The sequence below is a fragment of the Lissotriton helveticus genome, chromosome 1_1 (assembly GCF_964261635.1).
Source record: "Lissotriton helveticus chromosome 1_1, aLisHel1.1, whole genome shotgun sequence".
Lineage (NCBI taxonomy): Eukaryota > Metazoa > Chordata > Amphibia > Caudata > Salamandridae > Lissotriton > Lissotriton helveticus.
This window is the reverse complement of record NC_136057.1, coordinates 340,335,827-340,363,576: the sequence shown is the minus strand read 5'-3', so window position 1 is coordinate 340,363,576 and position 27,750 is coordinate 340,335,827. Positions and strand designations below refer to the sequence as shown.

Below are 27,750 nucleotides of genomic sequence, written 5' to 3'. Positions count from 1 at the left end.
CTCCACTCTGCACTCTGAAGCTCCACTCTGCACTCTGATGCTCCACTCTGAAGCTCCACTCTGAAGCTCCACTCTGAAGCTCCACTCTGAAGCTCCACTCTGAAGCTCCACTCTGAAGCTCCACTCTGAAGCTCCACTCTGATGCTCCACTCTGATGCTCCACTCTGAAGCTCCACTCTGAAGCTCCACTCTGAAGCTCCACTCTGAAGCTCCACTCTGAAGCTCCACTCTGCACTCTGAAGCTCCACTCTGCACTCTGAAGCTCCACTCTGCACTCTGAAGCTCCACTCTGAAGCTCCACTCTGCACTCTGAAGCTCCACTCTGCACTCTGAAGCTCCACTCTGAAGCTCCACTCTGCACTCTGAAGCTCCACTCTGAATCTGCACTCTGAAGCTCCACTCTGCACTCTGAAGCTCCACTCTGAATCTGCACTCTGAAGCTCCACTCTGCACTCTGAAGCTCCACTCTGAATCTGCACTCTGATGCTCCACTCTGAATCTGCACTCTGAAGCTCCACTCTGCACTCTGAATCTGCACTCTGAAGCTCCACTCTGCACTCTGAATCTGCACTCTGCAGCTCCACTCTGAATCTGCAGCTCCACTCTGCACTCTGAAGCTCCACTCTGAATCTCCACTCTGAAGCTCCACTCTGAATCTCCACTCTGAAGCTCCACTCTGAAGCTCCACTCTGAAGCTCCACTCTGAAGCTCCACTCTGAAGCTCCACTCTGAAGCTCCACTCTGAAGCTCCACTCTGAAGCTCCACTCTGAAGCTCCACTCTGCACTCTGAAGCTCCACTCTGCACTCTGAAGCTCCACTCTGAAGCTCCACTCTGAAGCTCCACTCTGAAGCTCCACTCTGAAGCTCCACTCTGAAGCTCCACTCTGAAGCTCCACTCTGCACTCTGAAGCTCCACTCTGAAGCTCCACTCTGCACTCTGAAGCTCCACTCTGAAGCTCCACTCTGCACTCTGAAGCTCCACTCTGAAGCTCCACTCTGCACTCTGAAGCTCCACTCTGAAGCTCCACTCTGCACTCTGAAGCTCCACTCTGAATCTGCACTCTGAAGCTCCACTCTGCACTCTGAAGCTGCACTCTGAAGCTGCACTCTGAAGCTGCACTCTGAAGCTCCACTCTGAAGCTCCACTCTGAAGCTCCACTCTGAAGCTCCACTCTGAAGCTCCACTCTGAAGCTCCACTCTGAAGCTCCACTCTGAAGCTCCACTCTGAAGCTCCACTCTGCACTCTGAAGCTCCACTCTGAAGCTCCACTCTGCACTCTGAAGCTCCACTCTGAATCTGCACTCTGAAGCTCCACTCTGCACTCTGAAGCTCCACTCTGAAGCTCCACTCTGAAGCTCCACTCTGCACTCTGAAGCTCCACTCTGAAGCTCCACTCTGCACTCTGAAGCTCCACTCTGAAGCTCCACTCTGCACTCTGAAGCTCCACTCTGAAGCTCCACTCTGCACTCTGAAGCTCCACTCTGAAGCTCCACTCTGCACTCTGAAGCTCCACTCTGCACTCTGAAGCTCCACTCTGAAGCTCCACTCTGCACTCTGAAGCTCCACTCTGAATCTGCACTCTGAAGCTCCACTCTGCACTCTGCAGCTCCACTCTGAAGCTCCACTCTGAAGCTCCACTCTGAAGCTCCACTCTGCACTCTGAAGCTCCACTCTGAAGCTCCACTCTGAAGCTCCACTCTGAAGCTCCACTCTGCACTCTGAAGCTCCACTCTGAAGCTCCACTCTGCACTCTGAAGCTCCACTCTGAAGCTCCACTCTGCACTCTGAAGCTCCACTCTGCACTCTGAAGCTCCACTCTGAAGCTCCACTCTGCACTCTGAAGCTCCACTCTGAAGCTCCACTCTGCACTCTGAAGCTCCACTCTGAATCTGCACTCTGAAGCTCCACTCTGCACTCTGAAGCTCCACTCTGAATCTGCACTCTGAAGCTCCACTCTGAAGCTCCACTCTGAAGCTCCACTCTGAAGCTCCACTCTGAAGCTCCACTCTGAAGCTCCACTCTGAAGCTCCACTCTGAAGCTCCACTCTGAAGCTCCACTCTGCACTCTGAAGCTCCACTCTGAATCTGCACTCTGAAGCTCCACTCTGCACTCTGAAGCTCCACTCTGCACTCTGAAGCTCCACTCTGAAGCTCCACTCTGCACTCTGAAGCTCCACTCTGCACTCTGAAGCTCCACTCTGAAGCTCCACTCTGAAGCTCCACTCTGAAGCTCCACTCTGAAGCTCCACTCTGAAGCTCCACTCTGAAGCTCCACTCTGAAGCTCCACTCTGCACTCTGAAGCTCCACTCTGAAGCTCCACTCTGCACTCTGAAGCTCCACTCTGAAGCTCCACTCTGCACTCTGAAGCTCCACTCTGAAGCTCCACTCTGCACTCGGAAGCTCCACTCTGAATCTGCACTCTGAAGCTCCACTCTGCACTCTGAAGCTCCACTCTGAATCTGCACTCTGAAGCTCCACTCTGCACTCTGAAGCTCCACTCTGAATCTGCACTCTGAAGCTCCACTCTGAATCTGCACTCTGAAGCTCCACTCTGCACTCTGAAGCTCCACTCTGCACTCTGAAGCTCCACTCTGAAGCTCCACTCTGAAGCTCCACTCTGAAGCTCCACTCTCCACTCTGAAGCTCCACTCTGAAGCTCCACTCTGAAGCTCCACTCTGAAGCTCCACTCTGAAGCTCCACTCTGCACTCTGAAGCTCCACTCTGAAGCTCCACTCTGAAGCTCCACTCTGAAGCTCCACTCTGAAGCTCCACTCTGAAGCTCCACTCTGAAGCTCCACTCTGAAGCTCCACTCTGCACTCTGAAGCTCCACTCTGCACTCTGAAGCTCCACTCTGAAGCTCCACTCTGAAGCTCCACTCTGCACTCTGAAGCTCCACTCTGCACTCTGAAGCTCCACTCTGAAGCTCCACTCTGAAGCTCCACTCTGAAGCTCCACTCTGAAGCTCCACTCTGAAGCTCCACTCTGAAGCTGCACTCTGAAGCTCCACTCTGCAGCTCCACTCTGCACTCTGAAGCTCCACTCTGCACTCTGAAGCTCCACTCTGAAGCTCCACTCTGCACTCTGAAGCTCCACTCTGCACTCTGAAGCTCCACTCTGAAGCTCCACTCTGAAGCTCCACTCTGAAGCTCCACTCTGAAGCTCCACTCTGAAGCTCCACTCTGCACTCTGAAGCTCCACTCTGAAGCTCCACTCTGCACTCTGAAGCTCCACTCTGAAGCTCCACTCTGCACTCTGAAGCTCCACTCTGCACTCTGAAGCTCCACTCTGAAGCTCCACTCTGCACTCTGAAGCTCCACTCTGCACTCTGAAGCTCCACTCTGAAGCTCCACTCTGCACTCTGAAGCTCCACTCTGCACTCTGAAGCTCCACTCTGAAGCTCCACTCTGCACTCTGAAGCTCCACTCTGAATCTGCACTCTGAAGCTCCACTCTGCACTCTGAAGCTCCACTCTGAAGCTCCACTCTGAAGCTCCACTCTGAAGCTCCACTCTGAAGCTCCACTCTGAAGCTCCACTCTGAAGCTCCACTCTGCACTCTGAAGCTCCACTCTGCACTCTGAAGCTCCACTCTGAAGCTCCACTCTGCACTCTGAAGCTCCACTCTGAATCTGCACTCTGAAGCTCCACTCTGCACTCTGAAGCTCCACTCTGAAGCTCCACTCTGCACTCTGAAGCTCCACTCTGAAGCTGCACTCTGAAGCTCTACTCTGAAGCTCCACTCTGAAGCTCCACTCTGAAGCTCCACTCTGAAGCTCCACTCTGAAGCTCCACTCTGAAGCTCCACTCTGAAGCTCCACTCTGAAGCTCCACTCTGCACTCTGAAGCTCCACTCTGAAGCTCCACTCTGCACTCTGAAGCTCCACTCTGAAGCTCCACTCTGCACTCTGAAGCTCCACTCTGCACTCTGAAGCTCCACTCTGAAGCTCCACTCTGAAGCTCCACTCTGAAGCTCCACTCTGAAGCTCCACTCTGAAGCTCCACTCTGAAGCTCCACTCTGAAGCTCCACTCTGCACTCTGAAGCTCCACTCTGCACTCTGAAGCTCCACTCTGCACTCTGAAGCTCCACTCTGAAGCTCCACTCTGAAGCTCCACTCTGCACTCTGAAGCTCCACTCTGCACTCTGAAGCTCCACTCTGAAGCTCCACTCTGAAGCTCCACTCTGAAGCTCCACTCTGAAGCTCCACTCTGCACTCTGAAGCTCCACTCTGAAGCTCCACTCTGCACTCTGAAGCTCCACTCTGAAGCTCCACTCTGAAGCTCCACTCTGCACTCTGAAGCTCCACTCTGCACTCTGAAGCTCCACTCTGCACTCTGAAGCTCCACTCTGCACTCTGAAGCTGCACTCTGAAGCTGCACTCTGAAGCTCCACTCTGAAGCTCCACTCTGAAGCTCCACTCTGAAGCTCCACTCTGCACTCTGAAGCTCCACTCTGCACTCTGAAGCTCCACTCTGCACTCTGAAGCTCCACTCTGAAGCTCCACTCTGAAGCTCCACTCTGAAGCTCCACTCTGAAGCTCCACTCTGCACTCTGAAGCTCCACTCTGCACTCTGAAGCTCCACTCTGCACTCTGAAGCTCCACTCTGAAGCTGCACTCTGAAGCTCCACTCTGAAGCTCCACTCTGAAGCTCCACTCTGAAGCTCCACTCTGCACTCTGAAGCTCCACTCTGCACTCTGAAGCTCCACTCTGCACTCTGAAGCTCCACTCTGAAGCTCCACTCTGAAGCTCCACTCTGAAGCTCCACTCTGAAGCTCCACTCTGAAGCTCCACTCTGAAGCTCCACTCTGAAGCTCCACTCTGCACTCTGAAGCTCCACTGAAGCTACACACCGCGCAGGGCAGCTCTGGATGCTGATGCGAGAGGCCAGCTGGGAGGCGCGCTGCTCGTCTTCCTGCTCGTGCTGACTCGGAGAGAAAACTTGTTTTCATTGGGAGAGCGGCCTTCAAAGACCCGGTCACTGCGCCTCTCCGAGTGTTTAGCTTGGGATAAAATGGGCGCAGTGTTGTGGTGATGACAGTAGAGCAAGGGAGGTGCCGGCAATGCCGGACCAGACTCGGGGGCGTTCCCGGCGTCGCGTGACGTCGGCAAAAGGCAAAGAATGTCAGGAACGCCCCCGTGTCTGGTCCGGCATTGACGGACAGGCCCCTCGTCCAATGGCAAGGCTCCGTTTACGGAGCCAGCCAATCAATGACGAGGGCCGACCCAAAGCACCCTACAGTTCTCAACAGGATTTCGCCTGCGCGAAAAGCTGCGCAGAGCGCAGCTTTCGCTAGGCAAAACCTAACTAAAGACCAGGATATTTAGAAAGTTACGAGGAAAAAACCTGAGCAGAGCTCAGTGGAGACTCCCTAGCACTATGTGCGGTAGAAAATCTGAGGGACTGGAGCTCCTTTCCGGAAGGTTCTAGAGGGTGGTGTCAGCTGATTGTTTTTTTTCCTTAAGTTTGGTCCTTTTTAAATAAGGACTTAGATATGTTACTAAATATTGAGGCCTTAGGCCTTTAACTTCTATGTCTATTGTGACATTACTTTTTAAATGTACCAGGGACTTCCATCTTGACGACGGGGAATGATTCAAACATGTGAATCTATGGAAATTCTAAAACTGGAGTAAGCAGTAGTAAGGTAAAGTAATGCGGGCCGCAGAGGCAAGAATGAATAAGTGTAACAGAGGTACTAGGAACCCATTGTTTGATGCTGTGTCTCTGCTCCTCAGTGGTACAGTTAGTGCATCTCCTCCTTCGGAAGATAAAGTTCCTCTTTGTTAGACTCAGCCTTGGTCCACGTTGGTGGAGTCGGCCAACACCTCAGTGATAATTGCTGCAACTCCTCAGTGGTAGAGTTTAACCAGCCTCTAGCTGTCACTGTAAGCCAAGTTCCTAGGTATTGGAGTTGATTTTTCTGTCCATTTGTTGTAAATCGTGTTGTAAATGTCCCACCTCCTTGCTGTGATAGTTGGTTCAACCCCCCACTAGTAGTGATTTATTCATCTTCTCTGTTACAGTGTTTATATCTGAAGGTAGTAGAGCTGGCTTATTCAGTATTAGAATTAGTCACTTCATTATTCATGCAGGTACCCATGGGTTTATAAGAAATGTTTTCGAGAAAGAATAATATGGACCTTTTCATATTTTTATAACTTGTTACCCTCTTATTTTCTTTCACCGCAGGCATGGCCCAGTGGTACCCAGCAGATTCTGCTGCCCCCAACTTGGCAGCAGTTGACTGGAGTGGCTGCACACACTTCTGTCCAACATGCAGCAGTAATCCCAGAGTCCATAGCAGGAACTCAGCAGCTGTCAGACTGGAGGTAATGAGTATGTTCTTGTGTTTTTTTTATGCATCTTTCTTCAGGGCCTCATTTTTAAGTTCAGGGCCTCATCATATGTCACACAGGCCTCCTTGTCAGCATTGTAGCACTATATAACCCTTGACAAACCACTGTCTCTATTTATCAGTTATGCTAATGTAAGCAAATACACAACTGAATAAAATGTTGCCATGGCATCCATTAAATAAAATTAGCATGAAAGTGAACACTGCTGCCACTGAACATGTAGCTGAAAGATTTATTTTGGATGGCCACATAAGATGCAGCTACCTCCGGGTAGCCAGCGCTATACAAATCCGTACTCATTCATTCATCAGTCATAGTGCCTTGGTCAATAAAATAACGCTAACACAGAAAAAGGATCAATGTCAACCTATGCAGTCTGGAAAACAGATCATGGACAAATAATGTTAGGTTCCTAGGAATATGTAAAAGGACTGAAAATGGCATATGAAGAACTTTTTGTACACCTTTGTGTCAATGTTATTTGACAATCCTGAAGCGCTCAAGGGTATACAAGAAAACATTTTCCAACCGTCCATCTCCACAGGTAATTACATAACAGCATTTCCATCATCCATTTGCACAGGAAGTGAGAATCATTGGTTTTCACCAAAATCATATTTGAAAGAAGAGAAGGCAAGTAAAAGGACTGAGTTTCCCACCATCTAGCTCCACAAGAAGTGATATCATTGTGTTTCCCATCATCCATCTGCACAGAAAGTGACATCACTGGTTTCAGCCAAAGACCATCTTTGATAGAAGATACCACGCTTAAGGATGTCCTTCCTTCTCATCCAACTTTACAGGAAATGCCATCACTGCATTTCCCATTATCCATCTGTACAAGCAGTGACATCACTGGTTTCCCACTAGAGACAAACTTTAAATAAGCTGCCAGACAAGAACACTTCATTTCCCAACCTCCATCTCACAGGAAGTGACATTGCATTTCCCATAATACATCTGCACAGGAATTGATATCACTGGTTTCCTGCCAAACCTATATTTCCCATCATCCTTCTCCAGAGGAAATTACATAACTAAAATTCCCGTCATCCATCTTCACTTGAAGTGACAGCACTGGCTTCTGCCAAATCCATTTTTAAACCATCATTTAGCTACATTGGAAGTGACATCACTAGTTTCCTATCAGACCCATCTCTAAGAGAAGAACCCAGTCAAGAGGACTTCATGTCCCACCACCCATCTCCAAAGGAAGTGACATTGCTATACTTCTCATCATCCATCTTCGCATGAAGTGACTTCACTTACTTCCTTTTCCCAAATTCAATCAACTCATCAGGGCAACCCATGGCTCAGATGTCCCCAGCACCAGGCGGACTCAGACAGGGACATCGCCTCTTTGGATTTGTTAAAGGCAACCACAGACTAAGGAATAATCTGTTTGAGTTTATAAAGGCAAGGAATGGTCTTGGTCAAGAACCTCTGTTTCACTGAAACTTACAAAGTAGGATATAATCATGTGCCTGACCCGGCTTGACATACTGCCAGTCCCTTCAATCACACCCAGACCTAGACTACCCAAACAGTCACACAGCATTCAGACAACACATAGACCCAACTGTGTACATATCCCACACCCTCAAACTTCATAACACACATTCCAACTCATGCTCATTAACACTCGCTCTGCAGTACTCCAAACTCCTCTCCTTTCACAATCCTGACGTCCTCTTCATCCCTGAAACACAGGTGATGCCCACATACTCACATATCCTAGACATCCTACTTACCACAGGCTACATCATTCATTGTGTGAACTGTGCCTATAAGAAGACCTCATCATCCATAAGTTCTCCTGATCCTGCATATTAGGCAAGCAGGTAGCTCTTAACTCCATGGAACTGCTGGAATGCCATTGGCACTCTATGCAACTCAGGCAGCCATGTTCAAACACATCTACAGGCCTACATCCAGAACAAATATTTCATTGATAAATTCACAGTTCTCCATTTCACCTCATCCATCTAATATGCCCACACCACCCTCTCGAATGACTTCAACCTCCCAGACAATGCAAAGTTGCAAATAAAACAAGAAACCTCTTGGACACATGCAATGTGGTTAAGAATGTTACACAGCCATCACACCCTAAAAACCACATCCGCAATCTTGTCTTCTCTACATCTCCAGCAATTTAATGAAAACCACCCATTCTCCTAGATTGAACCTATCATTTTGCCATCACTCTCTCCCTGCTTATTGTCTTACCAACAAACGAAGGTCAACACAAAAGAGAAGACCATACCGTCTTATCCTTCAAAGTCTTCTCCATAGACAGCCTAATGCTTAAACTCATCTCTCACCCTATCAACTCCATGCCTGACTCCAAAATTCTTCTAAACAACTGCCACACCTTTTTGGAAAAAGTATATGAACATCCATGCACAAGCCAAAGCTTTCAGCACCCTAGTACTCTAAGGGGCATATTTATTAGGAAGTGGTGGTGCGCAGCGTTAGCCACCTTGGCTTAACTCCGTGTTCTGCCACTCATAAAACGCAGGGCTGCACCGTATTTGCAGCCATGCATTTCCCCCTGTGCTGGCACTAATTTTAGCTTCCTAGCGCCAACCCAGACACCCTTGTACCATAGTGAAAGGGTGCCTGTGTTGTAAGGGAAGATTGTTTATGTGCAGGAAGGTGTTCCTTCCTGCACATAAACAATCTGAAATGGCATTTTTAAACTTCTCTGTGTGCTGCTTTCAGCACACATAGAAGTTGCAAAACAGAATTTTTTATTGATTATTTATGTGAAGGAATGGTCACCTTCCTGCACAAGAACAATCAATGGCCTTTTGCTGTTTCTATGTGTGCTGCACAACGCTGCACACATAGAAACAGCAAAAACGAGGAGAAAGTAAACATTTCTCCTCATTGCACCGGTTTAAGACAAAGTTTTCCCTGGTTTTAATTTTGGTGCTGCCCCATATTTATGCTGCCCTTGTAAATATTGGAAGCGTCAAATTTAAGGGATGTTGCGGAGGAATGCCTACGGCAACACCCACTGCCCACTCCTTTCCCACTAAGTATAGCTTGAAAGGGAGCCTTATTTACAAGGTGGCTTAAAGCCACATTAAAAAGTGGCTTAATGCTGCCTTGTGAATAAGGCGAAGCTCCTATTGCCACCACAATGTCAGAAAAAGTGACGTTGTGGTGGTGATAGGGGCTTGTAAATAGGCCCCTAAAGATCTTGCGGACAATAAATGATCCAGAAAAGAAGATGGAAGAAAACCAGAACTCATTATGGTCTCATGATACTGAAGTCACTGTGGGCAACACACAGATAGTTCATTACATCAGACAAAGCATATTTACTAACACTATGAATGAGACTACAGAAGCAGAACGCTTTTCAAGACAATCAAGCACAGCTCCACCCCCTTCCAGAAACACCTATTGCTCACTCCACAGAAAGTGCAATGCCTTCGACCTCTTATTTAGTGAAAAATACAGAAGATCTGACAGCACCTTGACCTCACCAAACCTTCTTCATTTCTGACGCCCATTGCTTCCTGTAGTATCTGACAGTGATCAGCCCTCAAAGCTCTAATATTGCTAACATAGTCAACTGCCTCACAGCCACTTATGAAGATAATGTCTTTCTATGGTCCTTTGTCAAAGCTCTCTCCGGGGATACACTTGCACCCTTATTCATTATTGTTAATGCCTCCCTCATTCAAGATATCTTCCCAGAAGACCCCCATGACCTCGCCAAATACCAGCCCATCACTCACCTACCATTCTTCGGCAAGATAATTGAAAAGGTAGTCTAGGTTCAACTCCAGGATCACATTAATGCTAATCATCTCCTGCAGGATAACTAGTCTGGCTTAAGAACACTGCAGCACAGAGATTGCTAACTTACACAAAGCAGACACTGTCCTTCTTACCACAGCTGAAGATGACCCCTGCCTCATGATAGAGGTGGATATCGCAGCTACCTTCCGCACAATTCAATATTCCACCCTCATATGCACCCAGGAGTCTCAAATAGGATTCATCAGCAATGTTCTTTACCGCTTCTCCTCTTACCTTTCCAGCCAACACCAGTTGGTTCACATGGGCCCCACAAGGTCCCAAAAGAACTCTACCATATGCAGAGTTACCAAGAGTTGCATTCTGTCCCCATCATCTTTAATCACTACATAGAACTGCTTGGTGATCTTCTTAACAGATAATAGTATCAAGGTTCAGCAATATGCTGATGATACCCAACTCTACCTAAAAGTCTCCTCTGCTTCAGACATCCAGTGCCTTAAACACTGCTTGCGCATCATCCAAACCTGGATGTCCAATGTCTACCTGTTGCTCATCACAACCAAGAAAGTATTCCTGTTATTTGCCAAGAACAACAAACAATAAAGAATATAAACCTGCTTCAATGACATGAACCTTGACGGCTTCACCCTAACTTTCACGACAAGCCAAGCCACTTGGATTAAAACTGGACACCAACCTTTCCCTCAAGGAGAACATTGCCAAAAAAGAAACACAGCCTGATATCTGCTTTCTCTTCTAAAGAAAGTGAAACCTTTTCTTCAAGAATACGATGAGAAATACTGAACAAACCCTCAAACTTTCCCATCTGGATGGTGGTAATGCACAGCTCGATGATCTCCCATTCCACACTGGCACCCTTTACCAGTATCCTACACGTCACAGCATGTGTGTGGAAATATGATCAGATCACCCTCATCCAGATGGAACTCCCCTTGTCATACCAGACTGTCTTCAAAACCAGCGGCCTCATTTACTAAGCCATCATGACCAGAACCTCCACATATCTTGTAGACAAACTCACCGTCTTTGGTGGTTTTTGGCTCACAATCAGCCAGGAGAGCATCAGACTGCACACTAAGAAGTGTAAAAAACATTAATGCACCCAGGATCTGAAACAACATCCCCATATCCATCAGGACCACCCCAACGCTGCTCAATTTAGGAAACAGTTGAAGCGCTTAAAAGAACATTAGATCATTGTGCATTATCTGTCCCCAAGCCAGCAACATCTCCTATCCATTGTTGACATTTTGCTTGTATTTTAACCTGTACAGGTTGTGCTGCCTTTTAGCTGTTTTTTGCGGAATAGAAATACTGCATGCATTTATACATGTACACATACATACATACATACAAACATTCATGGCTCACAAGACACTTTTGTAGAACCAGCCTCTGAGATTGGCTCCCTAAATGACGCTACGAAGGACTGTATAGTTACTGCTACTCGTAAGAAGAGTGAAGTCAGGTAAAGCACATATAGGATTTCATCCTGTTTGCCTTTTGGGATTGAACTGTATCCTCCCTGGAGGGCGTGACGATGAGGAAAAATGCTCTAGAGAAGAGTGTGGTACACAAACAATGATGCGTAGTCCAGTTGTAGTAGAAGATCCCTCTTTATTAGCAGATAAGTTAGGTGGCAGATTACAGGATAAGAAGTTATAAGTAGAAACCCCACCAGGAGCGAGCTACCAGCTCCTCAGCCTCAGATGACCAACTGACTCTCTAGCCACAGAAAGGGACTCTAACATTCCATGATGTCACAGGACATTCTGATGCAGTGGTAAAGGGTAAAAGATATAGAAAGCATTTACCACACATCCTCTTCCGTTAGTAAACAACAGCAAGAAAGAAGTTAAGACGGAACTGAAGAATGTAGAGAAGACTGAAGACACAAGAGCTAGTCAAAGAGACAATTTGAAAAGTAGGAAACTCAAGCGTGAATTAAGAGAGAAAATTAAAAGAGGCATGTAGAAAGAAATGCAAAATTACATAACATGTCCATCCACCCTCCTTAATAAAACAAGGTAGCGATCCCGGTAAACTAAGTAGGGTGTAACAACTAAATGACAAATTGTGTGCAGATGAAAGAAAGCACAATAAGATGAAATGGTAACCTACACAGAAAAAGGTATACTTTGCAATAAAGACTAGCACGTGACATGTACTAACAACCTCCCCTCTAAGGGTACACTTAGAAGAGCAACCTTTAAACTGTGGAACATAACAACTCCCCAGGAAAGGGTACACCAGAGGATGCTAACACCCTTGGAACAAAGAACACAGTAGCCAAACACTGACAACTGTGACACAACAACTCCTAGAGGTAGCGCTGACAACGCACCTCGACTACTCACATAAAGTGATGCAATTAAGACCAACATAGACAACCTCCCCTAACAAAAGGGTACACAATTGAACAATGTAGAAATTGTTCAACGTAACATCACTTAATGGCGGCGCTGACCACGCACACCACTTTCCCCAGTTAAGGGTACACAAAGAATTCTAATCTTTGAAAATTTTTGAACAACATAGTTACATGCAGACAGCCTCCCCTAATGAAAGGGTACACCACATGAAAGTGCGCAACGTAACTTTTCCAAAGAGTAACACAAGACTCTAGGAAACAAAATGTAGGCACTGACTGGCACCACAACCCCACAACTTCCCTTAAGTAAGGGTACACCATAAGTACTAATTATAAGTACATGGATGGGGAATTAATTATGCCAGAGTCACGAGGCGGGTAAGATTGTAAGTGCGCCATGGCATGAGACTGGTATGAAATGTAGCGCTCAACTGTCATTAGATAAATCGGATGGGGAATTGCCATGAAAAAAAAAAAAAAACAGAATTGTCATCAACTCACCACGAAGAAGCAATCTGGATCACACAGACGTTATCATGGGCTTACATTGAGTAGAAAATTTCGAAATCCAGTACGATCACAGGCAGGGCAAGTCTCACACTGTGGGAGTACACAGATCATGACAATTCGTAAAAGTGCTTGACATAAAAGATGGTGGTTGGTTGTTGCGAAAGAGAAAAGACTTCACATACGATGATTGCTGTTATTGAGAGTGAACTGCCAGCTTCAGGGCACCTTCAAAGCCCACACTGTGTGAAAGCACCTTACACCACAGTGGTTATAATTAAAGCGAACTGTCATCGCACACAAAGAAACCAAAAGGCACAACAGGGTGATCAGGCCCGCTGAAGCAGTGATTCTTGTAGCTGGAAACATACAGACTCCAGATGACAGTTAAAAGGCAGTTAGCTCACTCACAACACAGACGCCCAAGGGCCCAGGGTGTAGGCTGTCCAAGTTGAAAAGGACACTGGTGGGGTTAGCTGGGCGTTACCTTTTAGTTTGTTTAGGTTCCTTCTTGGTTCTTTAGTAGACACTTGTCCTTAGTTGACACACGTAGATTCATCAGCTTCAAAACGTCGCCAAATTGTGGTACACAAACAATGATGCGTAGTCCAGTTGTAGTAGAAGATCCCTCTTTATTAGCAGATAAGTTAGGTGGCAGATTACAGGATAAGAAGTTATAAGTAGAAACCCCACCAGGAGCGAGCTACCAGCTCCTCAGCCTCAGATGACCAACTGACTCTCTAGCCACAGAAAGGGACTCTAACATTCCATGATGTCACAGGACATTCTGATGCAGTGGTAAAGGGTAAAAGATATAGAAAGCATTTACCACAAAGAGCATAGTAGATGCCCTGTTGCCACCTACTGGGTTAAAAGTGACTTAAGAGCCAGAGATCATGCTGTTGACAATCCAGACAAGGCCATACATTGTCTGAAAATAATGCTGTAATGTCTTTCTTAGATGTCTTCTGATAGGCCTACCTTTAATGGACGTGTCCAACGTTAACATTTAAGGTAGCACTGGGGTGCGTTATTTCACTGTGAGAGAATTTGGAGTGACTTTTGGATGAGGGACGCAATGCCAGGGCTCCTTGGCTTCACCCCTAGTTGCAGTTTAGAACTTGTTTTTTCCTCTTCCTGGAAGGTTAGAAGACGGAAATCTGACCCACTCTGTTTTCTGTAGTATTGAGGTTTGCTGGTTTGTTGTTTGGGAAGGAGAGCGGGATAAGGGTGGGCTGAAGTGTTCATCTGTCGCATAATGCTGCTCGAGTTGAAGATAATCGAGTTGCATGGGTATGTGGGAGTTGGAACATGTTTTTTACTGTTGTCACATATGTTTTAAGCTGGTAAATGTTGACCCCCATGTAGGGTGTTGCTGATTTCAGGTGGCTTGTCTAGAATATAAAAAGTATGAGTGGAATGATTACATTACAAATTAGTGATCCTCAGTTAGGTGAAAAGGCATACTCTATCCGTGGGAGACTGAGGCGGAAGGCAGGTAGTTTACTCTTCCTCTGTGTTGAGAATTGGGGCACAGACATAAGAGTCATAGAAAGAGGCAGGCTTTGCGTAAGCATGAACAGTCTGTGTATCTGTGCATGCCTGTGCTTGCATGCGTTAGCACATTAAAGCCCATAGGCTTTACAAATGAATGTTTGAAATGTTTTGGCAAAAGGTGATGCCCTATTTTTCAAACCTTGTGGAGGGGCCACTGACACCTCTCATCAAAGTGTGTCTGTCTGAGGTACTGTTAGTTAAGCAAAGTTGATAGGTTTCTTATGTGCTTGGGCATGCATATGGCGTTAGGTAATTGCTATGGTAAGTAGGATTATTGAGATTTATTATCGTCTATAAATGTATTTTGTAGAAACATAGTTGCTTCTAGAATTAGTCGAGCTATTCTTCCTAAAACTGCGTCAGCTTTCCATGTAAACAAATCAATGTTGCTGTCTGCTTTCCAATGCTTCATACCCAATTTGAGAGATATTACACACTCTGGCTTTCACAGATACTTATTATAAACCTTTTTGAAAGGATTCATAGTTCATGCCAGTTCGGCAACTTTATGTTGCCTATGGAGCTCCTGCAAATGTTGAAGTTGAGTCTAAGTATTTCTATAGAGACAGTATAAGGTATATATAAATATTGCAGTCCCTTAGCAAAATGCATGTGTTCTTGTTTGCCCATTGCTATAACCACAAGAGAGACCCCTGAGATAGCTACACTTACTGGCAATATCCTCCGAGCTGGAACTATGTAAGCAGATATGTGGAGCCCCGATCCCACCATCTGCATATATTACTCTTCGCATTTCAGCTCACGCTTGAATGGACCGGGCACTCTAACTATCCTGTAGGATTGAAGCATCTTCAGCCACATACACTGATTTATTCAGTTTTCTTCCTCACTGTTGGCTATTACATTCTGAATGTCTGTTGACCCTACAGGATATCTGATACTGAAGAAAGAGTTAGCTGTCGCAGGAGCGCTAAAGCATGAATTACTTATTTAGGTGCACGCAGCACACCCTTTTATGTATCTTCTCCATTTTCCATGCTGACAAATTAGATCTCGTGTTCATGGGTCATCAGACCTAGGTTCAACCACGTATTGATACAAGGTATGAAAGCCTAGCCGTTGAGCGCCATTGCCCTTCTTCCAAGAGTTTACAGACTTGGGACAGATACCTAGAGTACCCTCTCCCGCTATACTTTTGCATCATTGGCCGAGAGTAACAGTTGCTCTGCAGACATGAATGCAGAAAGATAAGTTGGTGCAAAGGAATTGCAACCCAATTAGACATGACTAGGGTTTTACTGTTAGTAAATGTGAAAAGGAAATCAATCTCGATTCTCTGGAAATATCCTAATGGAGAGATGGGGACCTTTCATGATAGAGAGCAATCTTCTGCGCCGCAGAGGTCTTTTAAAAGTATCCAGGTGTGTTCTGTATTCCTGGAACATAATTTAAATGACTGATTTAGCAAGAATTCTCAAACCTGAGGAGGAGGATGTTTACCAATAGATTGGCAAAGGTCAGGGAAATAATAATGTAGAGTAGTATTTGACAGTGGGCCGAAGGATGCTTAGCAGGCCAGGTGGTGTAAAGCTGTACATATTGAGAAGGGTCAGAAGGCATTAAACACAAACACTGTTGCTTCTTTCTCTCTAGGAACACCCATGCCCACAGTGGACATTACAACCCCATCATGCAACAGCCTGCTCTGCTGGCAGGTCATGTCACTCTTCCCTCCTCTCAGCCTCTAAATGTGGGGGTGGCACATGTGATGAGGCAGCAGCCGACCAGCTCTTCCTCTTCCCGGAAGAATAAGCAGCACCATTCATCAACCAGGTGAGTCCTAAAGGTTTGTAGCATGGAACTCAGTGTCAGTAAATGAGAAAGGATACCTCTTGGGAAAATGAAACAAACCTTTTAATTGGTCAGATATTTGAAATGTCTATTCTCTCTTGGGGGCACAGGGAGTTAAATATGGCTGGTCGTGTTCAGTAACTCACACTTTTAAAGATGCCTGATGATTGCACCACACTTCAGGTGTCTGAAAATAAGGCTATCGCAGAGTTGGTTGCTAATGGTGAAAAGGGTCCCTTGTAGGATATATTGGACACTCCACCTAAAGGTTGTAGTACAGATACACCCTCTAGGTGCCAACGGTTGAGTAATTCTTAGCAAGTTCTAAAATGCATCTATCACTCAGAACATGCATATTCATTTCCATGTTTTATGAGGCTCCCTCACGTCTCCGTCCGTTCACTTGCAGCGCTTGTATCCCATATGTTTATTAAGAGGAATCAGTCCGGTGCACAGGGTTAGGTGAATAGGCGGCTGTTTGGTCGTGATGGTGTAAAGAGTGTACGAGTCTGAACCCCAACCCGGTGTTAAGCGTTGCATCCTGATCATGTTCCCATTTATACCTAATTAACGATGGGCAGCAAGTTCAGATCAAACGTGCTCCAGTGTGATCCTGCCATGTGGTAACCATTACAGCTGAAGTGTTGATTAGGGTCGACCTGAACACTTACCAGGAACCACACAACTCGCCACATCGTTAGTCCGTATTTTACCCAAGTCCTGATTTTCCTTCCGTAAGCAATAACCTGTTGCTGCACTTTTATGTGACACGTTTTGTAACAGGAATGGAAGCCTATATTAGTAATTGTTAAATTAATAACATATTATATTTATTTCATAAAGATCTATCATTCATTCCTCATGCCACCTCAGATCTGCACGTCTGCTGGCTGCCGCTGGGAACACGGGGGGAACTCTTGTAGTGAGTGCCTAGAACAGCCCCAATGAGTATCAGTACCTGCCCTTGTACGGTTTAGGTTGGATTATGCCAATTATGCCAATGACATTTTGCCTGGTCCATCAAAATACTTGAGGCAAAGAGCGCAGTCCAAAGCTATGCGTATCCTTTTAAACCTACCACAGCCTGCAATATTTAATAAAGTGCCTGAAGTAATACTTGTGTCCTGCTTCTATTTTTTATTTTTCAATCCTTCATTGTTGTGGGAGTTGGTAATTTGCTTCAGCTTTAAGGTTACTCTATTGGGCAAACATTGTGCTTATAGCATAACATACATTACTATTCATACAGGAATCCACTACTTTCCTCTTAAGATTCGAAGTGGATTATAAAAACTGCCTAACTCGCATCGTTTCTAATCCTGGACAGATTGGCCTACAGGCCAAAAACACGAACACGACCTGCTATATACTCTGTATCAACCAATAGCTCCTGTCAGTCAACCGGTCAGACACATATCACTGGCCCTTAATGTTTAAAGTTCCCACACATAAGGCTTTTATATCCAAACTACAATTCCACCAAGGCATCCAATGATTCTGAAATTGTACACCAGCCTCCACTGTGGCACAGCAGTACTTCGCCACGCTTCCAAGCTGTGTTGTGCACTACACCACCTTTCTTATACCTTTCCCTTACCTCAAACATTCTGAGACAGCAGAAGTGTGGTAGGCAGTACTTCACAAAGGCACTTCCATCCACAAATAAATATGAATGAAGTACTCTGAACTACTACACTGCAATGACTTCATTGAATGTTCACCACTTCCCTAGCATCATACACATTCTGGGTCTTTGTGATTATACTCAGCTTTATTTGTGTGCACTAGCACTCATTCAAGTAAAGTCAAAGTTTGCAGCACCCACTTGCACATTCCACCTGCGATGCCATGAGTTTGTGCCCCTGTGCTGATGTAGCCTCCAGGTTCATTATCTTACCCCACGACCCACCAGACCAGTTACTGTGAGATGATATTTCTTACACTGTAGGCCTTAAGTAGGTGGTTTGTGGCTCATGAGATCTTTCCTTTTGTGTCTGGTTATGAGATTAAGAGCTAGTTATGGATAATTTTTAAAGAGTAGTTAGTTGTTCATACTCTCTATGAAGCCTTATACTTGTGTATTAGATACCAGTGTACTTGTGGTCAACACTGACCACGCTATACATTTTAAGACATGCCTGTGATGATGTACGCTGTCAGACAGCCAAACCTTTCAAGAATTGACACATCAGGTGTGTCACTGCCCCAGAACAAGATGCTAACAAATCACATAAGCCACAGCTTTATCCGTGCAGTCTATCCCAAGGCTTATTGTACCCTACACTCATTTCAAAGAGATACTTCTTTTTGTTCTTTTGTTACTGTTGAAACCTACAGTGAATTTAGAAGCAATTGACAAAATGGCTGCTTCTTCGTGGGTCTTTTATGACCGAATCCAGAGTATTGTAGATCCTGCCTTTCAGATATCTCATTTGTGGCATCACAAAGACAGGGCATTTAATACTGCCACACCACCCCCACTATATGATGCCCTTCTCTTTCATATTCATTTGTAGCATTTACCAAAACACTATGAAAAATGAACCTTTGCGAACGAGGGTGAAATCCTTATTATAAGATGTGCTTAGCACACGATTAAGCCAATCCTCCTTCCCACCATTTAAAGACCCAGAGGGAGGACCAGCGGAATTTCCGTACTATTTTCATGATTCTATAAATGAAACAGTTTTCATTTTACATGCTATCTATTAACTGGACTATTGCGATGGCTCGACTCCTTCTGTGCCCGTCTCACTGGATCCTCCCGCGTGGATCCAATTGCACCTTGAAGCCCTCCAATCACCACACAGACCCTCTACCTGCTAATGCCGTAAAAGACTTCATCCCCTTGCTCCTCCCTCTATGGACCAAAATCATCAACTGCTCCCTGCAACAAGGCCTCATTCCAGACTCCCTCAAGGTGGGGCAAGTCACGCCTATACTCAAGAAACCTACAGCTGATCCGTCGGACCTAAACAATTACCGGCCCATCACCAATATCCCCACCCTGGCCAAACTGCTGGAGAAATGTGTCCAACTCCAACTAACAAAGCACATTGACCAATTTGACCTCCTCAACTCTCATCAATCAGGCTTCCGAGCGAAACATAGCACGGAAACAGCTATGACACACATAATTGATGACGCCCTCCAAATTCTTGACCGCAATGAGTCCTGCCTCCTCATCCTTCTTGACCTCTCGTCAGCATTTGACACGGTCAAACATGAGAACTTGTTGGAGCTGCTAAGCACTAGAATGGGTCTATCGGGAACCGTTCTCAAATGGTTTGCGTCCTTCCTTCACAACCGGTCTCAGAAGTTCAAGATCGACAATGTGCTATCTTCACCTGTGCCTGCAGATCTAGGTGTTCCACAAGGCTCCTCCCTCTCCCCCACATTGTTCAACCTCGTCATGGAACCGCTCGCCACCTTGCTCCAAGCTTCCAATGTCCAATTCCATATGTACGCCGACGACACACAACTTTACCTAAAGCTTCAATCCCCGGAAGATATCAAACATCTGAATTCCACGCTTATTAACACTCAATCTTGGCTAGCCGATAATCACCTCAAATTAAATGCTCTGAAAACTGAGTTCCTACTCATCTCACCCCCGGCGAAAATTTCCACCACCCAAACGTGGCTCAATAACCTAACAGCACTCAATGTCCAACCCACCATCGTGGACTCAGCGAAATCCCGAGGCATCACACTCGACGCCAAGCTCAACATGCAGCAGCACGTCAGCAAAGCCACAAAAACAGCTAATTTCCAAATCAACACACTAAGGAAAATTAAACCCTTCCTCCCTGCTGAAGACTTCCAAACTGCTGTACAAGCGTTAGTCATCCCTCGAATAGACTACGGAATTGCGACCCTCAGCGGACTCCCGCTATCCACAACAGCACCCTTAAGAGCCTCCCTGAACGCTGCCGCGAGACTCATTACTGGCTCAAGAAAACATTCGCATATATCCCCAGACTTAAAGTCCCTAAAATGGCTGCCTTTTGAAGCCAGAATTCAGCTAAAAATTGCAGTTATGACACACGCGGCCGTGCACCACAATGCACCCAACTACCTCGCTCAAAAGTTGTCTATATCAGGAGGTTCGAGATCCAATAGAAGCTCAAAAAATCTACTCCTGAAACCTCGTAGATTCCGGAAAGAGAAAACATACAAGCGCTCCTTCCCAGGCATGGCACCCAGGATCTGGAATGCGCTCCCCCCTGAAACCAGGCGTATCTCCTCCACTGCACTCTTCAAGAAAGAGGTGAAAACCATCCTTCTGGCCAAGATCTCCTGAACCTTATAGGTGCTGGATCAGAGACCCAGCATTGCATTGTTTCAATGCACACCTTGTCCTTGGGCACGATACTTCTACTTGATGGGGACACTACTACGCTACTTTCTTACTACCGACCAATATATGATACACGTTGGTTCACTGACTCACTCTCCCGATGCCCCCACTCAGTGCTCTCTCTATACTAAAACATTGGTATAAGCCTTCCACTCACCCAAGGTGTACCTGAAAACCTCTGTAGTGGGATCAATGACTTGTGCCGTCTTATATTACTGGTTTACCTGATTGTATATTGATATGTTTTATGTATGTTATTATTATCCTATCATGTTGTGACTACTACACTGCTCCCACTACCTCTTTTCAATCCTACTGCCCCCACCCTGTCTTTGTGAAGCGCTCTGATATCTGTAAGGATCTTGTTCGCGCTATATAAAACTTTGAATAAATAAATAAATAGATAGAAACTCTGAGATAATCCAGTAGAACTCAGGTTCTATACTGGCTGCAACGAAGATCTGTCTATAATACAATCTGTCGACAATAATAGCTTTCCCAGAGATTTAAGACATAATTCATGGATCATAATATTGGATACCCTTGGGTCATTCAGGGGGTTACGAGAGCGGCACAAATACTGGGATACAATAGAGATTTTTGGGTCTACCACTCAAGTGCTGTTATGATTAGAAGAAAGGAAGGGTTGTGTAACTACAGATGCAGTGAGGAGTAACAAGTACAATACCTGATGCCGGGATCGACAGGAGATTGGGTGGATCACCTGATGGATGTAGTGGACGAGATGTTAACGGATGGTAGAGGGTTGTGTAGCGAAGGGGTTGTTGGAGGGATTGGTGTATGGATGGAGAAGTGAGTGTGCAGAAGTGGGAGGGTATATGTATGTACAAGTAGGGGAATGAGTGAATACAAAGATAAAGTGGCGAGTAGTGGGTGCATGGGTGGTTGGATGGTTGGATGGATGGGAGTGCGGAGGGAAGATTGGTTGTGTAGGTGTGTGGTGCATACCTGACATGGATGCATAGGAAAATGAGCAGCACAGGATTGGGGGTAATGCACTTGGGCAGCACACTTGAGATAAACCTAAGAGACCCTGACATCAAATAATGTCTCCTCTGCTATTTGGGTGTCAAAATAGTTAAACGCTCGGTGAAACCCAGTTAAGTCTGTAACCTGGGTTGAAGTTCGCAAACTAAAAAGAAAACCTAGAATAAATAAATGAACGTTTATAATCATATGGCAACTAAAAGCAGATTGATCTGCTATATCAGGTTTCAGTGTGCTTTCGAGGGACATTACTTGGATATCTTGATGTCCACTCAGCTAGGATGTTCATTTTCCCTTGTTTCTTCTTGTCCCAGAAACACGTCGACATTCGAAGTGTCCTCGTCCCGCGGTGTCAGCTCTCCTCAGCGGTCTAAGCGCGTGAAGGAGAACACACCGCCACGTTGCGCTGTGCCACAAGCCATCCCAGTCTGCACCACTTCGGTGACCTGTGGCTGGGGTGATGGGGCTTCCAGCACCACCCGGGAGCGCCAGCGACAGACCATCATCATCCCGGACACTCCCAGCCCCGCCATCAGCGTGATCACCATCAGCAGCGACACAGACGAGGAGGAGGAGCAAAAGCATGCCCCTGCCAGGTGAGAGCTGGGAAAGGAATGCATCATAGATTAAAAATAAGATCTCCCTGGTGGCAGGAGCGGGGGACTGGATTATAGGAAAGCTTACAAGTTAGGATGCCTTAAAGTAGAAACAGCTAAAAGCCACCAGTGGATCTCTTAAATGGTAAGAAGCGTAACCACTATGGTAGAGTGGATTATGGTGCTGTGAGCCTTTAGATCCTAAAAGAGGGTTTGTTAAGCTATCAAAGGTAGAGATACTGTTAAAATGTACTATTTATGTTTCAATGTAACATCAAGTATTTTGTTGATGTGGAAAAACCTCTTTGCTAGTAGTATGGTGTTATCACTGTGTATCAAGATGTGTTCTTCATGATCTGACATTAGCAGGAGCCCCATTCTGCTGCCTTCTCTGGGCGGATGTCCAGAGTGGGTTAAGTCTCCTATGTTTGAATGGTTAGTGAGGATGGATACAATAATGGTGTTCTTATGGGATCTGGAGTGCCCCCCGTCATTGTACTCTATGGCCAGCACTAGTGGCTGGTGGCACTCTTGGTTTGCGATGCCACTGCTTGGTTGCAGGGTAGGTGTTTATTGGCCATCCAGCTCTCGTGGCCTGTGTACAGTTCTCCCCAATTTTCAATGAAGATGCATGAGGACCTGAGGAACAGGCATGCACCAGCACAACCCCCTAGCCACGGTGGAAGCGGACCAGCCCTCTTGCTATCTACTCAGCCGTGGTCTCTGTTCTACTCTTCCAAGGGAAAACCAACAGGCCACATGTCTGTCTGGGGGTGCCAAATCAGTTTGCTCCTCTTCCTGGTGAAGCGGAAATACCCACGTTTGGTAGAAGGGCTTTCTCTGCATGTGTGTATCAATCCTGGTCTCTTATGAGAATATGTCCGGATTCCCCTTGTGGGGTGTGTTCAAAACCTGAATTCAGCAGACAGATGAAGGATGAGTTTTGAGTTTTGCAGTCGCAGAGGTTGTCCTGGATAGCTATCCAAAGCCTCATTCTGTGCAGCCTGAGGTGTGTTGCATGATTGACATTGCAAACGAGGGCTCGGCTCATCCAAGGGCTCCAAGGGCTCTTAGAGCCAAGCCCAGCCCATTGGCTGGGCTCTGGCTCGGCTCTACCAGTCAATTTGTTGGCTCGCCCACCTCTTCTTTCATGTGGCAGCCTAGTGCGATGTGTTCAGGTCCGGACTGGCCGTTGCGGGCACCGGGCAATTCCCCGGTCGGCCGCAAGGGTGGGTTTTTGGCCCCCTGGGGGCCGTTTTTGTGACAGGGCCGTTTTTGCAGCAAAGCTGTAAAATCGGCCCTGTAACAAATTCGGCGGAAAAGCGGCCCTGGTAACGAGCTTGGTGGCATCCCCCCTCTCCCCCAGGGGGAGGAGGGGGGCCGGCCGAGCACTTTGCCAGGGCCGGTTTTGGTTCCCAGTCCGGCCCTGGATGTGTTGTAGTGCTGGTTTCAGTGGCGTCACTAGGGAGGTGCGGGGGGTGCGGACCGCACCGGGTGACACCCTCACATGGGGGTGACACCATCTGGTTGCGCCCCCCCCCCCAGCAGACCTCTGTACATGGCACCCCCTGCACTGCACCCGAAGGCCTCGGAGAGACTCGATCCGCTTTAAAAACAACAGCGAACCGAGATATTTTCTCACCTATTCGAATTAAAATGTTCTCATTAGTTAAAGTTTGAAAAGTGTAGTAATGAGGGGCCCCCGCCATTTATATGGAAAAAGACACGGTGCTAAAGAGGGGGGGCCGGGGAGGGGGGGTATTAACCGCCTGGAAATTAGCTTTTACTTTAGCTGTTTCATATCGTAAAATTCTCACGTCTACAAACTCGCTGGTGCCTTGTACACAGATTTCTTTTTGCATCTTGAAAAGCTTTAACAGAGAAACCACATGAAAGCGGCAGAGAGTGTAAAAGGGGGGGGGGGGTCCTGCCCCCCCCCTCCCCCCCCGGGGTTTAATGTGCGAGAGAGAGGGAGCTAGAGGGAGTAAGAAGACAGAGAGAGAGAGAGTTAGAGTGAGAAAGACAGAGAGAGGGAGCTAGAGGGAGAAAGACAGAGAGAGAGGGAGCTAGAGGGAGTAAGACAGAGAGAGGGAGACAGAGGTAGCTAGAGGAAGTAAGACAGAGAGAGAGGGAGCTAGACAGAGAGAGGGAGCTAGAGGGAGTACGATAGAGTGAGAGGGAGCTAGAGGGAGCAAGACAGAGAGAGAGGGAGCTAGAGGGAATAAGAGAGAGGGAGCTAGAGGGAGCAAGACAGAGAGAGAGGGCGCTAGAGGGAGTAAGACAGAGAGAGCGGGAGCTAGAGGGAGTAAGAGAGAGAGGGAGACAGAGGGAGCTAGAGGGAGTAAGACAGAGAGAGGGAGCTAGACAGAGACAGAGGGAGCTAGAGGGAGTAAGACAGAGAGAGAGGGAGCTTGGGGGAGCTAGACAGAGAGAGGGAGCTAGAGGGAGTAAGACAGAGAGAGAGGGAGCTAGAGGGAGCTAGACAGAGAGAGGGAGTAAGACACAGAGAGAGGGAGTCAGAGGGAGCTAGAGGGAGCAACACAGAGAGAGAGGGAGCTAGACAGAGAGAGGGAGCTAGAGGGAGTAAGATAGAGAGAGAGGGAGCTAAAGGGAGTAAGACAGAGAGAGAGGGAGCTAGAGGGAGTAAGAGAGAGAGAGGGAGCTAGAGGGAGGAAGACAGAGAGAGGAGCTAGAGGGAGTACGACAGAGAGAGAGGGAGCTAGAGGGAGTAAGACAGAGAGAGAGGGAGCTAGAGGGAGTAAGACCGAGAGAGAGGGAGACAGAGGGAGCTAGAAGGAGCAAGAGAGAGGGAGCTAGACAGAGAGAGGGAGCTAGAGGGAGTAAGACAGAGAGAGAGGGAGCTAGAGAGAGTAAGACAGCGAGAGAGGGAGCTAGACAGAGAGAGGGGGCTAGAGGGAGTAAGATAGAGAGAGAGGGAGCTACAGGGAGCTAGAGCGAGCAAGACAGAGAGAGAGGGAGCTAGAGGGAGTAAGAGAGAGAGAAGGAGCTAGAGGGAGCAAGACAGAGAGAGGGAGCTAGACAGAGAGGGAGCTAGAGGGATTAAGATAGAGAGAGAGGGAGCAAGACAGAGGGAGAGGGAGCTAGAGGGAGTAAGAGAGAGAGAGGGAGCTAGAGGGAGCTAGACAGAGAGAGGGAGCTAGAGGGAGTAAGACAGAGAGAGAGGGAGCTAGAGGGAGTAAGACAGAGAGAGGGAGACAGAGGGAGCAAGACAGAGAGAGAGGGAGCTAGACAGAGAGAGGGAGTAAGACAGAGAGAGAGTGAGCTAGAGGGCTCTTGACAAAGAGAGGGAGCTAGAGGGAGTAAGAGAGAGAGGGAGCTAGAGGGAGCAAGACAGAGTGAGAGGGAGCTAGAGGGAGTAAGACAGAGAGAGAGCTAGAGGGAGCAAGACAGAGATAGAGGGGGCTAGAGGGAGTAAGAGAGAGAGAGGGAGCTAGAGGGAGTAAGAGAGAGGGGGCTAGAGGGAGTAAGACAGAGAGAGAGGAAGCTAGAGGGAGTAAGACAGAGAGAGGGAGCTGGAGGGAGCAAGACAGAGAGAGAGGGAGCTAGAGGGAGTAAGAGAGAGAGAGGGAGCTAGAGGGAGTAAGAGAGAGAGCGGGAGCTAGAAGGAGTAAGAGAGAGAGTGGGAGCTAGAGAGTGTAAGACAGAGAGAGGGAGCTAGAGGGAGTAAGACAGAGAGAGAGGGAGCAAGAGGGAGTAAGACAGAGAGAGAGGGAGCTAGAAGGAGTAAGAGAGGGAGAGAGGGAGCTAGATGGAGCAAGACAGAGAGAGGGAGCTAGAGGGAGTAAGACAGAGAGAGAGGGAGCTAGAGGGAGTAAGGCAGAGAGAGGGAGCTAGAGGGAGTAAGACAGAGAGAGAGGGAGCTAGAGGGAATAAGACAGAGAGAGGGAGCTAGAGGGAGCTAGACAGAGAGAGGGAGCTAGAGGGAGTAAGACAGTACCTAGCAACGTACATTTCCGACAGAGGTGGTCCATGCGGTAAGTCATGAGGGGGTGACACCATGAGTTACCCGCACCGGGTGACACCAACCCCAGTGACGCCACTGGCTGGTTTGCTTCCATAAATGATTTATAAGCAGAAGTCTTCGGACTCCTATCAATGTACCATCAAGTGAGATCTAATTCAAGTGGAGTCGGCGTGATACCGAACCGGACACTTGAGTAGAAACAATGACGACACCGTCTGCGTCATGCCTAGAAGAGAGGGCGCTGCTGCCTGAGCGCCACACGTGCGCTTCTGTCGGCGGCCCTCGAAGCACTCCTCTGGGCATGTTTACTGTGTAGTGAGGGTGAAGTCGTGTTTATTTGGAGGAGAGGGGTGGGAGCGGCGAGGGAAGAGAGCCAAAGTTAATCCCAGTGTGAATGATGGGCAGGCACACGAAAGTGCACCGGTAGGTGTCGCAGCTGCACCGCCTGCTGCGACAGGCGAGCTCCTCGACTTGAAATCCCCTGCACGTACCACTGAATCCCACAGCAGCCGTCGGAGAAGCCGAGGTGTCGTTTCCTGTTCTACTTGGTGTAGTCTTAATCCGCCACGTCTTTATTCTCAATGATTGAGTGAAGTTTCACACTTAATTCTTGTCTGCGTCTTCGTACTATTGAGAGGACGAACCACACTTCAGAGCATTCAGTGGCCGAAAGAAAAGAAAGCGATCAGTCCGATAGACTATGTACTAACTGTGAGAAATACATCTTCTCACTGCTGGTCCGCTATGAGTTTTTTCTTAGAGAAAGAGCGCCACCTAGAGACATCAATTCGCTTCAGCGTTTGAATTGTGACCTCTTCACAGAGCAGGCAAACGCCCTAGCTCGCTCCACTGTTAGGGAATTTTCTGAGATCATGTATAATAGTAGTTCTGGCGTTGGCTACTTGCCTTTTGGCTTTGCCAGTTCTTATTTTCTTGTGAATGTTTTTTTGCATGAAAACAGGCTTTGTGTGAAAATCGTGTTTAAAAGCCACAATGGCAATATTTTTAACATTAAAATACACATTGCAGCAGTAGTCCCTGGCACTGAAGAGGACTACTTATTACGCGGATGTGCACATTGTACAAGATTTAATGCTCGCCACTCATAACCAGGTAAGCCAGTGGCTGAAGTGGGCTGACCATGTACCCATGCTGTATGCTATGGTGGGGCGGAAGCAAAACTTGAATGACACTACAGCAGAACAATGGATGAAGAAGGCTGACTGAAAGCCCCCGGAGGGAAGGAAAAACTAAAAGATCTGGGCTAATGCCACACTTAATGAAAACACAAGAAAGGATTTAAGGAAGCTGGAAACAAAGTCAAATGTATGAATTAAGACCTCGGGAAAACAAATATATTTAGGGTGTAGACACCCAGAGGAGAACTGCATACTC

General features: G+C 47.1%; 1 protein-coding gene across 2 annotated transcripts in view; it reads left to right on the top strand.

The window, feature by feature from the left end:
* The window catches only part of HIPK2 (homeodomain interacting protein kinase 2), a 438,745-nt gene that overhangs the window by 363,727 nt on the left and 47,268 nt on the right, over nt 1-27,750 (top strand). For both annotated transcript variants that reach the window (XM_078673112.1, XM_078673119.1), the window contains exons 11-13: nt 6,195-6,334; nt 16,209-16,388; nt 22,089-22,370. In XM_078673112.1, coding sequence (XP_078529238.1) covers nt 6,195-6,334; nt 16,209-16,388; nt 22,089-22,370 — 602 coding nt within the window. The remainder of the gene's footprint in view (nt 1-6,194; nt 6,335-16,208; nt 16,389-22,088; nt 22,371-27,750) is intronic.